General features: G+C 39.3%; 2 protein-coding genes across 2 annotated transcripts; one reads left to right on the top strand and one right to left on the bottom strand.

Annotated features, from left to right (window-relative positions):
- Positions 1-2,140: 2,140 nt before the first annotated feature.
- grpel1 (GrpE-like 1, mitochondrial) lies at positions 2,141-5,845 on the top strand. The gene is made up of 4 exons (XM_007555886.2): positions 2,141-2,252; positions 2,879-3,026; positions 3,888-3,969; positions 4,592-5,845. Exons 1-4 carry the CDS (start codon positions 2,185-2,187, stop codon positions 4,936-4,938), a joined length of 645 nt encoding a protein of 214 aa, XP_007555948.1. The 5' UTR covers positions 2,141-2,184; the 3' UTR covers positions 4,939-5,845.
- Positions 5,846-8,538: 2,693 nt separating this feature from the next.
- On the bottom strand, positions 8,539-15,426 carry tada2b (transcriptional adaptor 2B). Its single transcript, XM_007555885.2, has 2 exons — positions 15,137-15,426; positions 8,539-12,909 (listed from the first exon to the last, which is right to left on the bottom strand). Exons 1-2 carry the CDS (start codon positions 15,404-15,406, stop codon positions 11,695-11,697), a joined length of 1,485 nt encoding a protein of 494 aa, XP_007555947.1. The 5' UTR covers positions 15,407-15,426; the 3' UTR covers positions 8,539-11,694.
- Between the last annotated feature and the right edge of the window lie 146 nt (positions 15,427-15,572).

Below are 15,572 nucleotides of genomic sequence, written 5' to 3'. Positions count from 1 at the left end.
GTAAAGTCTATAATGTCTGCGCATGTGCAGCAGTCAAGGGTGTTAATTATAACCTGTCAAATGAAAGAGGGGCTTTAAATATCCCTTCTAAATAAAGATGAAAATAATACATACACACAAACATACATATAAGCACATACAAATCTACCTGCGTATAAATAATGTTCTTTTGAAATTAAGTATTTAGCCAATTAAATATTTAGCATGCCAAACTAAATATTTAGTTAACTTTTTAAATAGGTAGTATTTAGGCAAAAACAACAGCAACAACAAAAAACACACTAAATATTCTGTTATAAACCCAGATATTTAGTTAGCAAGCAAAATATTTAGCTTACTAGTGAAATTATTAGCTAGCAAGTCAAATATTCAGTTAGCAACCCAGATATTTAGCAAAGCAAGCCAAATATTTAGAGCATCTGCTAGAGAGACTTGCAACCGGGCAAAGATTGTGTTCGCATCCAGCAGCTCTGTTCTCTGCTTCGGGATTATTCACCACTCTGACTAAAAAAAACAGCATGACTGAGCAGGTGGAGTACCCAGAAGAATATATATGAAAGCGGGGAAAAATACTGAAAGGAATGGAGAAAAAGTTAGAGAACACAGAGGGCCAACAACCTGCACGGAACATTCAGAACATTGTTTTTTTTGTTGTTGTTTTTTTTGTTTTATGTATAATGCATGGACAAAAAAGATGCTGCAGCCAGAATCCAGAATGATTTTGTTTCTAACATGAATCACGTCAGTTTTACAGGAAGGGTTTGAAACCCTTTCTGTTCCTTTAGGGCAGCACTGACGGAAAAAGTGAAAACCACCAGAGGAGATGTTAAACTTTACAATACTCCAAAGATTGACCATTTATAGACCAGTTTCATACCAAGAAAGGAAACAACAAAAAAAGCTGTCTTTCTCTGCCAAATGAAAAGTCCTATGACACCACTTTTGTTATATTTTTCATTTATTAGCATGTACAGCTCTGAGCTGGAAGTTTTTCCAATAGAACACTGAGGAGAATTGCCTTGAGCCTGGTGCATGTAAATCAGCAAACAAAACAGAAGCAAAAAGTATGAAAAAGTGAGAAATGGTATTATATCTCTGTATTTACAGAAGATATGCAGGACTTTGGGTGAGGAAAATGCTGACAAGAACTACGGATAAAAAAGAGGAAAGTTTCCAAGGTCATGGGAGAAAAAAGCTAAGCGTAAATATATAAATATATGTGTAGCTTGAAAGAGAGCTCAATTACAAAAGTTTTTGCAGCCTTACATTTTTAAAAAATCTTCTCAAACTTCATATTTTATTATGATAAAATGTCAAGTAAGAATATTACACTTTTTTTCTAAAAAGGAAAAAAAATGTGTCCCTTGTGTTTGCATTCAGCCTTACCTGAGTTAATACTTTTTACAGGCACCGCTTTGCTGCATTTATGAATGCTTTTGTTTTTGATGTTCTACACATTTAGATCAAGTTTTTTTTTTCCTAGATTCAGATGGGATGGAGAGAGACTCTAAATATCAGTCTTCAAATAAAAAAAATGTTCAGTTCAAATCCGTTGCATATTGTAATCACCAAAGTTGTAACACAGAAAGAAACATTTAATTGTTCTGTTGTTTAAACACAACATTTTTATGGGCAGAGTTATACCTGACATCTTTATTCTTCTCATTTTGACACACAAACACATGAATGGTGAGATAACTGAAGTTAATGATAGCCATGATTATTGATAGCCATGTTTAAAAATGAAGAATAACATTATTGTAAAAGATTATTATAAAATAAATCATGTTCAGGTTTAAAAAACACACTTCTGCACCATTATGATGCAACATTTCCGACAGAAAATGGGCCTCAAAACCTTTTTTTTTCCCCAGATGGCGACATCACGCCTACCAAAGAAGCCTCGACTTTAGTGGAAAATCAAATTATAATTTTATAAAATACAAAATAATTCTATTTAATAATCTATAAGACTTTAAAAAACCGTCCTTGGTCACATGCGCAGCCTTCACCTTTGACTCAAACTCAACCACACTTAACTAAGACGTCAAAATGTTACCTACTTCCCATTGGTCAGCTGACAGCGAGTTCCTCTTCGTACTCGAATTTGATTGGTTCAAGCCATCACGATGTCGGAATCAAGCTTACGCAAGTCGTCAGCGTGTGTTTCTGTGCATTTGGAAAATGGCGAGCTGGTGTGTCCGAGCAGTGAGACAGAGCTACTCTGTGTTAGCGTCCCCTGCGCTAAAGAGGTGAGCTGCGTTTTTTATTATTTAGCTGAGACTTGGGAAGAACCGTAGGGCTCGCTTTGACCTGAAGTTCAGCCGCTGGTAGGTCACAGCTCATGGTGGGAACCGGTTAGCACGGTTAGCTTTCCCTGCCTTCTTCAGACTTCTCCGTTGACCTTTACAGGAATAACAACTAACACAGGAGATATTTATTTTTACTATATTGGCGGACATGCTGCCACTTTAAAGTCTGACTGCCGTATTGTCACTGACATTGTTGGCGCAGGAGAAAGGTGATGACATAATGTAACTTCCTGAGGTGAAGCTATTTAAAGTGTGTCTGGGACACACTCCGTCATGGAGCTTCTGTTTTTGTTAGCTTTACACTGTGTGTTTGTGCTTGAATTTCACGCTGCGTTCTCTATCCAGCCTGTTAGGACTTTATGAATGAAGCTAGGCGTCATATCACGACGCAATCCGATTGGCTGTTGAGAGATGATGACAAAAATTGACGAGTGATGCAGTCCTTGTCTACTAGTACGAGGCGGCTAGGTTACTTGCGTAACTTATTTGTCGGTGTGTTTAGTCTGTATTAAGCTGCCTTGATGGAATCAAAAGATAAGTGATGTAATTGTTATCTTCCCTTGCAGAGCACCTGTGAGGTTGCTGTGCACTGCCACCCAGCAGAAGAATGGCCCCGGCTCGGAGGAGGAGCCTGAGAAGACGGAGCAGACCCCAGCAGAAAAGGTTCTTACTGAGGAGAAGGTCCAGCTGGAGGACCAACTGAAGGAGATGACAGTAAGAGTCAGCATGTTCATCTACCTATGTGTTTGTCCTTATGGGCATATGATTAAAAAGCATATGAGGCGTAGCGTGATGCAGCGCAGTGGTTAGAGCTGGCGTACAGAGGTGGCAGTCTCGAGCTCTGCTTCTTTGCCAGCTCGGTTTCCATTACAAATTTACGCAAAACCTTGTCGATATTTTGCTAATGTCGAAAAAAGCAGAATTGCGGTATTTCCATTAAATAAGAAATGCAATTAAATCCAGGCATGAATATGTTTGTTCAGTAATAAGTAACTTAAAAACATGCCACGTCATCATTCTCTTACCACTTCCTGTCGTCGTCTTCGTCTTTTCCGCCAGTAGTAGCAGCTGGTTGTTCTCATTTTGAAAAAAATTTATGATTTTTTGCCAAATATCTTGGTTAATTTTGCACATTTCTAAGAAAACTATTGGGGTTCTCAGATGTCAAGAAGTTGTAAACCGGCGAGAAAAGAAATTTCAATTTGTAATCTGTAATTTCCCAGTGGTAATATTACTGATATTACTACTAGGATGCATGGCAGATGTCATTATGATGCACAAAACATTTAGATTTGTTTCACCTAAATTTACTATCTTCTGTCACTTTTTGTGGCAAAATTTCTACTTTTTTTCTTTAAAATTTCTAAAAATACAATGTTAGAAAATGTCCGAGCTTTAATGTTATAAGTTTATTCCTTCAGTCATGGAATTTCTTTTTCTTTTTGATAGCAGAGAATATCCAAGTTTGTTTTTAAATTTTCTACAAATTTCTGAGTTGTTTTTTTCTTCTTTGTTTTGGTAGAAATGTTCTCCCCTGTAGCCAATTGTTCTTTGTCCACTTTGTGTCATTTGCAGGAAAAGTATAAGAGAGCTCTAGCAGATACAGAGAACCTGAGGACCAGGAGTCAACGGATGGTGGAGGACGCCAAGTTATACGGTAAACAATTCTCCATTTTTAGAACAAAGCTGTTTGAAAAACACTGGTTTATGCTGTGTTGCAAAGTGGGGGGCCTCCAGAGGGTGCTGGAGGGGCATCAGAATGTTAGAGAGATGAGAAAAAACATTAAAAAACAAACAAACAAAAAAATTTAATCCCATAAACTTTTTAATATAAAATTTTTCATCAAACTTGTATTCATTTATAAAAAATAGAATATGATTTAAATGTTTTTTTCTGAAGCTTGTTTTCTGATTGCCAGTCAAATTCATCAACCTGCTTCGCTGCTCAAGGTGTCAAGAAATTAAAAAGTTGAAAAGAAAAAAGACCAAAGGGACTGACAAGCAGCAAAAAAACCCTCCCAAAAAACAGATAAACCAGACAAACCTTTTCTACAGTTGCCAATATGAACCACTAGATGTCACAAATGAGCAACAAAAACACTTTGGTTGTTTTTGAAGTGGCCAGATTGGTTTAGAATGTGTAACATAGTTCTAATAATACACTTAAGGGCCTGTCATTGTCCAATACGTGGTCAGGTTTCCATAATTTAAGCTTTTAAAAGAATAAATAGTCATATTTCAAAGCCATGAGCTGTTCAAACCTCTTCCATTCTCTCCAGGCATTCAGGGCTTCTGTAAGGACCTCTTGGAGGTGGCTGACATCCTGGAGAAAGCCACGGAGAGCGTTCCGAAAGAGGAGGTGACGAGTCAGAACCCTCACTTGAAGAACCTGTACGACGGCCTGGTGATGACCGAGGTCCAGATCCAGAAGGTCTTCACCAAGCACGGCCTGCTCAAGCTCAACCCTGAGGGCCAGAAGTTCAACCCCTATGAGCATGAGGCGCTCTTCCATGCCCCCATGGAGGGCAAGGAGCCTGGGACCGTCGCCGTGGTGACCAAAGTGGGCTACAAGCTGCACGGCCGAACCCTGAGGCCGGCATTGGTGGGTGTGGCCAAAGCTTCCTAGGACTGATTGGCTAATGGCGTAACGAAGCGGGGTGAGCGCTGCCAGTGGAAGACAACAGACTTGGCAGACCGCCCAAAGCAACGCGGTCATTTCCCTCAAAAACTGTCCTCACATTCTGAGACTGGGCCAGCAACGCAAACTCTGGGGACAGCGTCCAGCAGTTTTAAACTTCTGCTAGTAGACGGGCCTGTACAGTAAATATGTTATCATCATCATTGTGGTTTGCGTTTTTTCAGGATCTGTTAGAAACACAAAGTTACAAGAAGCTTTCACAGTGTGGAGCAGCCCAGCATCATTAAACCAGAGGTTTTAAATAAAGGCATGTTGGGTCTGAGTTTATACATGAGGGGTAGAACCCATTCTGCTGCTGGTGTCATTCCTAACTTCTGTTTTTATGGTTTGTCTTTTAGTGCTTGGAGTTTGAACTGCATCACTGAATTAAAGCTAAAGAGATGTGATGGAAACAGGTGATGGATCCTTGTGCAGTTTCAGTAAAATCAAAACTTTTTGTCATCTTAACTTCATAATAATATTGATGTATACCTACAGTGGTGGGCACACTTCCGCTAAAGTGCTAATAGCGGAGCTACTTTTCACTTAGCACTTTTGCTAACTTTGAAAACTGTTTAGCGCACTTAGTTCCCTTAGCTCAATTTCTCTGGATAACTTCTAAAATGCAATGGGCAAACTTTCAGATAAAAGTTCAACATCTCTGAAGTTTTGGCTATTTACTGATAAAAAAAAATTCAAGTAATGAGACAATTATATTCATGCTCTTATTTTGAAGTGAGTAAAAACTGTGTAGGCAGTAATGTTTCCTCACCTTGCCTTCTCTTTAAAAAAAAAAAATCCCCAATAACATTTCAAGCAAACATACAGGAGCAAAATAAAGCACAGTACAGAACAATATATAAAAATAAATATATCTGGAGCATTATAGGAAGTGAATGATGTCAAAATAAAATTTTTGTTTGAGGGTTGGTTATCCTTTAGGGGCAGATATTTGAATTGAAATCATCACAGTAGCATTAGCTTCTGCTAAATAACATGTTGGTGTAGCGCATTAGCAAAGCTAATATTTATGATTAGTGCTTTAGATAGCGGTGCCCACCACTATATTAGCATGTAGGAATGATCTAACCTTCACCAATATGTCTGCATTGGATTAAAGTAACACTGAAATGTGTGAAGTTTTTTTTTTTTTTTTGTTGACTTTCAGATCCTGAGCCTCGGTACACAAGTGGAAAGTAGCAACAGTAGAAGTTGTGACTCACACAAGTGCACTGCAGTTCAGTTCAGCAGTTGTTGACGTACTATAGACACATCATCTGTAGATCTGCTACAGGAGAAAGGAGGTAAAAACATGAAGAGAGTAGTCTATGTCTTACTAAAATCTATAATGCATGGCTAGCATCAGTATTTAAATCATATCAGCATCATTAAAGAAAATCTTCAAAGTTTGAAAGATTGAATGTTTTGGTAAATAAAAACAATGCAACTAGATTAAGTCTCCATTGGGACAGCTTCTTCTTCCTGGTTAGTCGGTCAGGCTCCGCCCTCCGTGTGGCTTTTGTAGGCCTGACTCAACTCTGAGCCACACAGAGGTATGGAGGCATAATCATGCCTAGCCCAAAAAGAACTCTGCTTTTGAACCTGGTTGTTTCCACTCTTCAGAGGGAGGAACTTTACAAATAAAACTATTTGTCTGGGTGGAGCAGGACACACTACAAATGAAGAGGAAAGGGCATGGAATGCATGAACTCTAAAGGTATACATTCCCATGCACTACAACTTCATTATGTATTTTGATACTTTAAGTCAAGTGTATTTAAATAGAACATTTAAGCAACAAAGCACTTCAGATTGCTTTATACCATAAAAGCAGTACAGTAACAAATTATGAAACATTACATTTTGTCAAATGCCTTCATCCAAATTGCTAAGTAAATACACAAATATTGATCAAGTATGCTGATAAATATTCTGTTTTCTGGAAGTTTGTTTTTGAATGCTGCACAGATAAACCCACCTTGACTTATGCTGCTGGAAAATTATATTTACAGCATGTAGATGGCAACTAACTGTCACTATGGCGACGTGGTGCCCACTCCCACTACGTGACTTTTGTTTGCTTTTCACCTACGATCAAGTTAAAGATAAATACTCAACTTTATTGATTTTGGAAGCGATTAATCAAAAAAAGGATTTCTAAATTTAAATGTTTTACTTTTGTATTCTTTAAGATTATGCAACTGCAGTAAAACTTTTTTTGTTTGTATTTATTTATCTTTTCCAGGGTTGCCAATAATCACATAAGGCGCTGTATGGGATTCAAGTGTCTGTCTTAAAGGCCACGTTAGTACAAACAAGCATAATCTAATCTAATCCAATCAAATAAAATAATCAATAATTACCCCAAAAAGTACTTCCTCCTCTCTTTTATGTTGTATTATCTTTCAAACATGATCCACATCAGCTGTTCACCATCTGTAAAACTCATGGCTTCAAGCCACATGCCTTAGTTAAATAATATAATACAATTTTACTATCAAACTCTTAAACTTGACTGCAGAGCTGCACTTGTAAACATTTTAACCATGGAACGTTTTGCTGTTTGCTTCTAGTTGCCCCTACATGGAGTTAACCCCCAATGCAAACTGGGTCCACTGACAAACTGTACAAGCCAGCATCCGTTGGCAATAAACAATAAAATAAGCTTGGTTAATAATTTACCATGCATACCGAGGTCAGCATCTCAGTCGGAAATCAGACTGACTCGATGACGAGACAAGAAGACTAATTATGAAGTACTTGCCACATGAGAATTGTGCAAGTAGCATGCGGAATGGTCCGCATGCTACACCACTTTTTTAAAAATACCACATCAGAATCCCAAGAAAACAATGGCAATGATGGAAACTGTAGGATCGTTTAGTACTTCTGGAATCAAGCCTCAGTGGTGACCGAGATACGCTATAAAATATTGTCCTCTTTGGAATTTCAAACACACCCCAGCTTCATCTTCCTCACAGCTGGCGTTGCAGCATCTCCCAGGGTTTCCTGATACTTGATTGAATCCATCTTGTTCTCCATAAGTCACGGTTTTCCAGAGCCGAAGGAACGGCGCCACCATTCTTCACTGTGCGCATGGTGTTCTTTTCCTCCTCCAGTAATGCAGTTGACATGCCCAGAAAGAACATCTTGTGGATATTTAAATAGCTGTAAGCAAATCAGAGTGGATTTTCTGGTACTTTTGAGTCAGAAGTAATGAATGTTTTGGAACTTAAGGTATGAACGTCTTCCATCACTTCCTCTTTCTGCCACCAGGTGGTACCCACAGAATCTGAATCCGATTTCTTTCTTGGTGAAGGGAAACATTGTGACCAAAGGAACCTCATCAACATGCAGATCTCATTCACTTCCTGTTTAACCCTTCTCTCTGTGAGCTTCAACAGTGTCAACATTAGATCTACCCTATGAAAGGAGACGAGAAAATATCTCTAAATATTAAATTAATTAGCATCGGAGAAGCAAAACAGCTCTGTGATTCGAGACCAGTAGATGGAACAAAAAATAAAAAAAAAGAAGCATTTTTTTTTGTGTCAAAAATCTGTTTTTAATACAAAATCTATAAAAATTTGCACAACACAAAATACTGTACATTACACATTTCTTATCTTACAAATTATTTACATTTGGTTCACATAAGTAAGCAAAAACACCCTCTTTTTACGACTTGTTCTAAAAAGTCCTGACCAAAAGCTGAAAAAAAAAAAAAAATCAAATCAAACAGCTTCAATTTCAAGCTTTCAGTCATCAGCTGGAAATAAACGCCACCACCGGGTGTTCAAAACATAAAACATGTATGCTATATTTAGATTTTTCAACCTCCAACCAGTGTTTCTTTTAAGTCCAACACCGTTTCTGGACTCATATAAACGAGGACAGAAGGTCTCACTGGTCTCAGTGTATGTCTGGAAAAGATAAAGTCCCACACCCATTAGCCTGTGAGAAAGATACGCTTCAGGACATCCGAAGACTTCAATTGTCAAATTTGCCCATACGAGACGATGAAAACATTGGTTAGGATCTTATTTTGAACACTTCACATCTCCTTTCAACAGAAATACATTCACTACTTGGACACATTGATTGTTGTATCACAAGAACGTCTACAGTCTCATTACATCCAGGGGATATGCTCAAAAGTGATAACCCCCAACCGTCCTTTGCTGGCCACGGCAACCATTAACAACAAATGCAAACAGATGCTCCAGGATCAACTCACATTTTCTTCATTTCTTTTTAACAACTGTTGGATAATCCAAGAAACATATCCAAATAAGATGGGGTCAGTTTAGCTTTAAAGTAGAATTAAACAAACAAGAAAAACCAACGTAAGAGCAGTGATGAGGAAATAAAGTATCTGGTAATGCTGTTCAGGTTCTGACCTCAGAATGAGAGACTTTGGGAGAAAGGAACACATGGTTTTGATGCACAACCTGAGAAGCAGAGGATCTTTCTTAGGGTTTAGAGAACTAGTACATTATTTTTTATACCCTTATGTAGAAAGAATATCTAAGATGTAATGCATTCATGAAAGGCTTTAGAGCTAAATTAACCAATTACTCCTAGTACAGATAAATACCCCTCACGGTAGGTATAAGTAAAAAAAAAAAAACAAACTTAAAATGATTTATTCAGTGGAGAAAGTCCCCAACCGGTTGCCACCAGAAAAAACAACAACAAAAAAACAAAAAACCCTTTTCTTCTGTTCTAATATCACCAACATAAACTTGGGGAGTTTGCTCAAATTGTGTGCTTTGGTCAGACTCAGAACTTTTTTGACAAATTAAAAACTCCGGGCAGCTTTGGCAGGAAACGAGGGACGACAATGTTAAGAACGGTTGCGGTTCTGTGGGCCTTCCAAAGATCCAGGGAACCTTGTCAGAAAAGGGTTGCATCATGGAATACCAGGCAACTTTAGATAAAATTATGCCAGTAAAAGGAGAACGTGTGACATTTAACCAGACATTGACACCCAAGATCAATGTTCTTTATTGGCCGTCAAATTACTTAGACGGCCAATAAAGAAGAGGGTCTCTAGAAGACTATAGAAGACTTAGGGTCTTTTATAGACCCTAAGTCTATAGAAGATCTAGGAAATAGCTGATCTAGTCAAAGATCCCTCTCCGTCTCTTCTCCATCCTTGTGAGTTGTCTTAGGAAATATAGCTCTGTCCTGCTGGGAACAGGGGGTCTGTATGAAGTATTGACAGCAGGGATACCAGTAAGTTTGGCTTTTACATGTCTTTATCAGGAGGCCAAGAAGTCTTTTAGCTTCTGTCTTTGTAAAACCAAGTTCAATAACACTCAGGTGAAACTGCTACAGAAAATTTAGCAGGTTATAAAATGTGTTTACACTTATACCTCATCTCGATTAAGTAGTATGGCATGAGTCAGTTCACTACATTGTTTCTATTGTAAAAATGACTCATACAACTGACCTGATTCCTGGGCCCGTTCGGTTGGAGGTCAACAGGAGAACGGTATGGTACGATTAAGGTGGAGCTATTACTGTCACACAACACACTCTACTCATTGGAGGAAATAAGACATTATCGCTTGCATCAAGGGCAATACATACTAATCGGTAAAGTTTGTCGTCCCATTAGTATGTCGCAATGCCAGGTGTTTGGGTTTAACCCACCTACCTAGTTAGACTCCAATTGGCGGTGGAAATGTGTCCGGAATATGCCAGTCCATAAACTAGCATAACGAACCGTTCCGTACTGCTCACTGGAATCAAGGCAATGCTCTTCTCTGACCTAGGTTTAGGCACTTTTGTATTTTAACAACCCTAATGGTAGCGAGAGAACTGTCAAATTTCTGGGGAACCTTTTAGCGTTTTTAACAGCTTTAATCACAACAGTGTCCACTCTTGACAAAGGCAAATAAAATTCACGAACCAGACGTCGGTGGGTTTGAATTAAACACGACTCGGCATCCTACTTTTCCCCCATTTTTAACATACTATCAAAATACTTTCAATCTGCCGGTTATTAATTCAGCTGGAACTTCAATGAACATTGGCAGTGTCCGCTATTGGACAACACTCAATTTTAAGCTTCTCTTTTGGTGACTACAATAAATGTTTCTTTAGTCTACTGACCATTCATTACCCCTTTAGTGCTAATGTAGCATTGACAAAACAATGTGACGGTACCAGTGCATGAAACTGAATGGAATTCCGTAAATCGGTTCAAATATAGTGAAAACAAAAAGGTCATCACAAAGGTTCCTCAGCAAACACGTGGTTTCAAACACCAGATGAGTGGAACACCCTTATTTTTCAGTATGAAATAGGTTTCACTCGATCGTTCTTTCACCTTTACAATGATGCTTAGGAGTGACACTTGAGATAAATAAATCCCAAAATGCACAATACCATAATTTATTCATCAAGAATTGTAGCGGGAAGCACACAATAGTAAACTCAAAAGGTGCTGGACATTCTTGAGCCCAGCATCTTTCTTTTTTTTTTTTTTAACTTTTCTTCCTAGACCTTGTATGAAAATATAGTTATTATTCCAGTGGGGCATCTTTTCTATTTGAATTGTACATATTCGCAAAGTGAAAAAAGAAGAAGTAGAAAAAGTAGTCGGTCAGAGGCAGTAGTTCCATCCAGCCTCCAGAGTGTGAAGCTAGTTGGCTACCAGCGATCGTCGGCTTTTGATTACCGACCGGAGACGGATCGCTACGAGGCGTCTCTGGATATCCAGCCGCTCTCTGTGAGGAAGGTGAGAATGCGCTTCTTGAGAACCTTGTCCAGGTAGCCGGGCAGTCGGCTTTTTGCCGGGATGCCCTGCCTTTTCTGCAGGTGGTCTTTGATGATGATGGTTTTGACAGTCAGGTAGCGTGTTGGGCTCAGGTTAAGAGAGTTGCACAGCACCTTCTCCCGATCTGACAGCAACTCAAACCCCGTCAAGTTCTCGATGGCGGCAAACTCTCCATCTTTGCTTTCTTCCTTGATCCCGCCTCCAACCCCGAGCCCCACCGTGACGCCGCCTCCACCACCTGCCCCGCCGCCGCCAAGTCCCAACCCAGAGCCGAGCCCGGCCCCTCCCGACCCGCCGCGTTTGGAGGCCACCACGTTTTTGTTCTCCTTGCGCTTCTCCCGTTTGTGACGGGCGGCTTCGTACTCGGCGGACTCCTCCAGGCGCGTGATGCCGTTGCGGCGGTAGCGTTGCAACTCGCGCACCTTGGCCCTCAGCACCCGTTCCTTGTGCATATTCTCGAAGAACTCCTCAAACTCCCGATGGGCCATGAACTGGCAGAGCGCCCGTAGCCTCACTCGCTGCTCTTTCTCCTCCTTGGTGATCTTTCTTTTGGGTGTGCTCGGGATAGGGACGGACCCCGTCGTTGTCGTGGAGGCCGGTCCGACTGCAGCGCTGCACGCTCCCGATCCACCCGTAGGGACAGAACCGCCTAAGACCTGCAACCCTCCAGGCTTCTCTTTCTCCTTGTCTTTCTTATCTCTGCCGAGGAACCCAGGCACCAAGTTGTAGTCACGGGCAATGTTCTTGCGCCGCTGCCTCTCCCTCAGCTTGCGCACATACATGTCTACGTGGGCACGTTTCAGTTCGATCTCCACATCCTCGTCATCGTAGTTAACCGACAGCCCGCTGATGAGCTTCTCCGCATCCTGGTCATACTCGATTTCGTAGTCGTCACGCAGAGGCATGTATCCGAGCTGCTGCTGCTCAGCCAGGCTTATGTCCAACGGGGGCAACGGGGTGGTGAGGCTGGGTGATAGGGGGCCCCCGCTTGGGCAAGTGTGGTCAGTTACTCTGTTGGGAATACTGTCGGGAATGCAGGCTTTTCCAAGGTTACCGTGAATGTACATGGTGACGTAATGCTCCATGACTTCCTGCGGCGTTCGGGATGGTCCGACGTGTGCAGCCATGTCCTCCTTCAGGAGAGAGATGCACATTTGTATAAGCACACACACATGCAAAAAGAAATATATCAATGGATATAATACAAATTATAATATTGGGTAGTATGTATGGCTAGGTGAAAAATCTGCTTTTTTTTTTTTTACAACCAATTGACAAAAAAATACTTCATAAAAAAGATTACTTACACTTGTAGTGTTTATTTTTGGAAATGTTATAAATATACTGCTTGAAAACATTTAGAAATGGCTAAATCTAACATTTTCTTGAATTACTTTTACATTTTAAAACATGGATTAATTCTTTAGTATTTTTGGTCAAAGTTATTAAGAGGATGATCTAAATAATGACAAGCTGCAGAATAGTGTGCACATTTATTGTATCATATTGTTATTAATTTATTGTGATACATTTCTAATTATAATAGATTTGATTTATTGTCGCAATATCATAAATTACTGATGTTAAAATAACACTGTATTGTCTCTCCACTGTTTGTTCAACAAAAGTATCAATAAATATGAAAATATGATTAAATGCAGCAACTGTGTACAGTTTAATAATACAAATCAGACTTCTTTATCTGACTGCTGTCCCGAAGAAGCATATTACACATGTATATGTTATTCCAGAGCAGTATTTGTGTTTGTGGTGACAGTCACTTTCATACAGTTACCTAAAAAATAAGTAATTAATAGTTCTTACTGTCACATATATTAAAGGATTTTTTAATGTCATACCATTTTTGCTTGTTTGTGGTACAAAAATTGGGTCTCAGGTCCCAGATTAAGAAATTTAATTCACAAATTAAAACAATTTATTGGATATATAGATATTTATATATATTTTAAAAAGTGTGTGTGTAAATAATTTATGAGATGCAGCTGAATTATCATTAATTAGATAATTTAATATTCCTTAAATGATTCATTCTGAAAAACGTTTGTTAAACGATGTTTTTTGTTTTTGTTTTTTTCTTTTTGACCGATGCAATATAGGAATAGAAACAATGCGGTAAAAGCAAAAACAACGCCGTTGCTGTGGTCATTTATCACAATCAACACTCAGTTGTAGTGTTGCGCCTCAGCGAAACACACCAACAGATCCGATTCATGAATAGTTTCTTCAGAAGCAGCAATGCATTAAAATGGAAAAATAATTCAAATAAATCATGCAAGTATTTCATATGCATTACATGCAGCTGATGTATTCTCATCTTAAACTTCGGTGACAGATCTGCACTCACTTTTAAGCAGTTTTAGTTCAAAATCCAAATTATTCAAAGCGATCAAACTTAAACTTATTTACTTTATACATAAATAGATAAAATCCAGCTTCCAATATGTGAAGCGTATTCTATTCTAACTTAGTTTTATTTATTCATTTTTTTTTTTTTTTACAAATATTAAATGGTGTCTGTTCAGTTGGCTGATCCAATTTAGCTTCCATCTTTTGCAGCTTCCATACTTGACCATGTAAGGTTGTCAAAATGCCAAACACATTACGATCACGTTTTGTTTGGCATAAAGGAAGTGTCTCACACTACAATAAGAAATCTAGAATCTATAAAGAGAAATCAAAGTCAGGTTTGACTTTCTATAGTAATGCAGATTTTACATCAGAGTGAGCCGATCAAAGCAGAAGTCTATTTAAATTCAGCTTACTGTGGGACTTTATGTGATCATATCAGGCTAAAACTGACAAATCAGTGTTCAATCAGAAAAATATTGACAAATTAATAAGCTATCTGCATATTCATCACAATACTATGTATGGAGGAAAACTGCCACTGTTCATATAACTGTATAAACACCATTGTTCTATTGAAACATGGTGGTGGTATTTATAAAGCAGGGACAGGGAAGACGGTGAGAATTAACTGTAAATGCTGATTGGTCAAATAAACATAATTAATTTGGTAAGAAAAGATCTAACTGTTCTGAATACCATGAAAGTATCTCCGAAATCTATAAAGCCTGGAATCGGAACACTGCAAAACTTTTAAAATTAGGTAAAACATTACTAATGAAGTATTTCCAATTCGGTCTGTTCTTTTAATTCTCAATAACATTGTTAAGGTTTCGTAAAGTTTAACAACAGTCTATGTTTACTTAAAAGTTGACATATTTCGCCGCTAAAACCAGTGGACATGTTGTACTCATGCCAACATGAGTACAACATGGTGGTGTTTCTATGCTATTTAAATCCAAACTTATGTCATTAAATGATAAAGTGATGTACCCAGTTTCCAAAGCCGTACTGTTCGATGGCATCGAGCAGCGACTGCTCTTCCCTGCTAGTCCATCCTCCCTCTGCCTCTGGACCCCACAGTGAGAAAAGCCCGCCGTCGACCTGCTGGTAGCCGTGCCATCTACGATGGTTGCCGATTTCGGCGCCCGCCGAGAAGCACTCTGGGCACAGCTCGATATCTGGGCAGTCGGTGCAGCGAAGCCGCAAGTTGGTGACATCTGCTAGGCAGTTAACGCAGTACTTCTTCCCCAGGTCCGCCATCTTGCCTGGCTGCTGCTTCTTGTTGTAGGAGGCTCCACTCGGCGCCTGCGCGCAACGAGCCTCACAGCTCGAGCCACTCGCACACTCCTCTTGTTAATAATCATGGGAAAGCGTCAGAACGCCTCTGATTGGCTACTGAACTCAGTTTCCAAGACAACGCAAACCA

Source organism: Poecilia formosa, unplaced genomic scaffold, assembly GCF_000485575.1.
Source record: "Poecilia formosa unplaced genomic scaffold, Poecilia_formosa-5.1.2 Scaffold73, whole genome shotgun sequence".
Taxonomy (NCBI): Eukaryota; Metazoa; Chordata; class Actinopteri; order Cyprinodontiformes; family Poeciliidae; genus Poecilia; species Poecilia formosa.
Note: the sequence above shows the minus strand (reverse complement) of the source record. Positions and strands in the feature narration are given on the sequence as shown.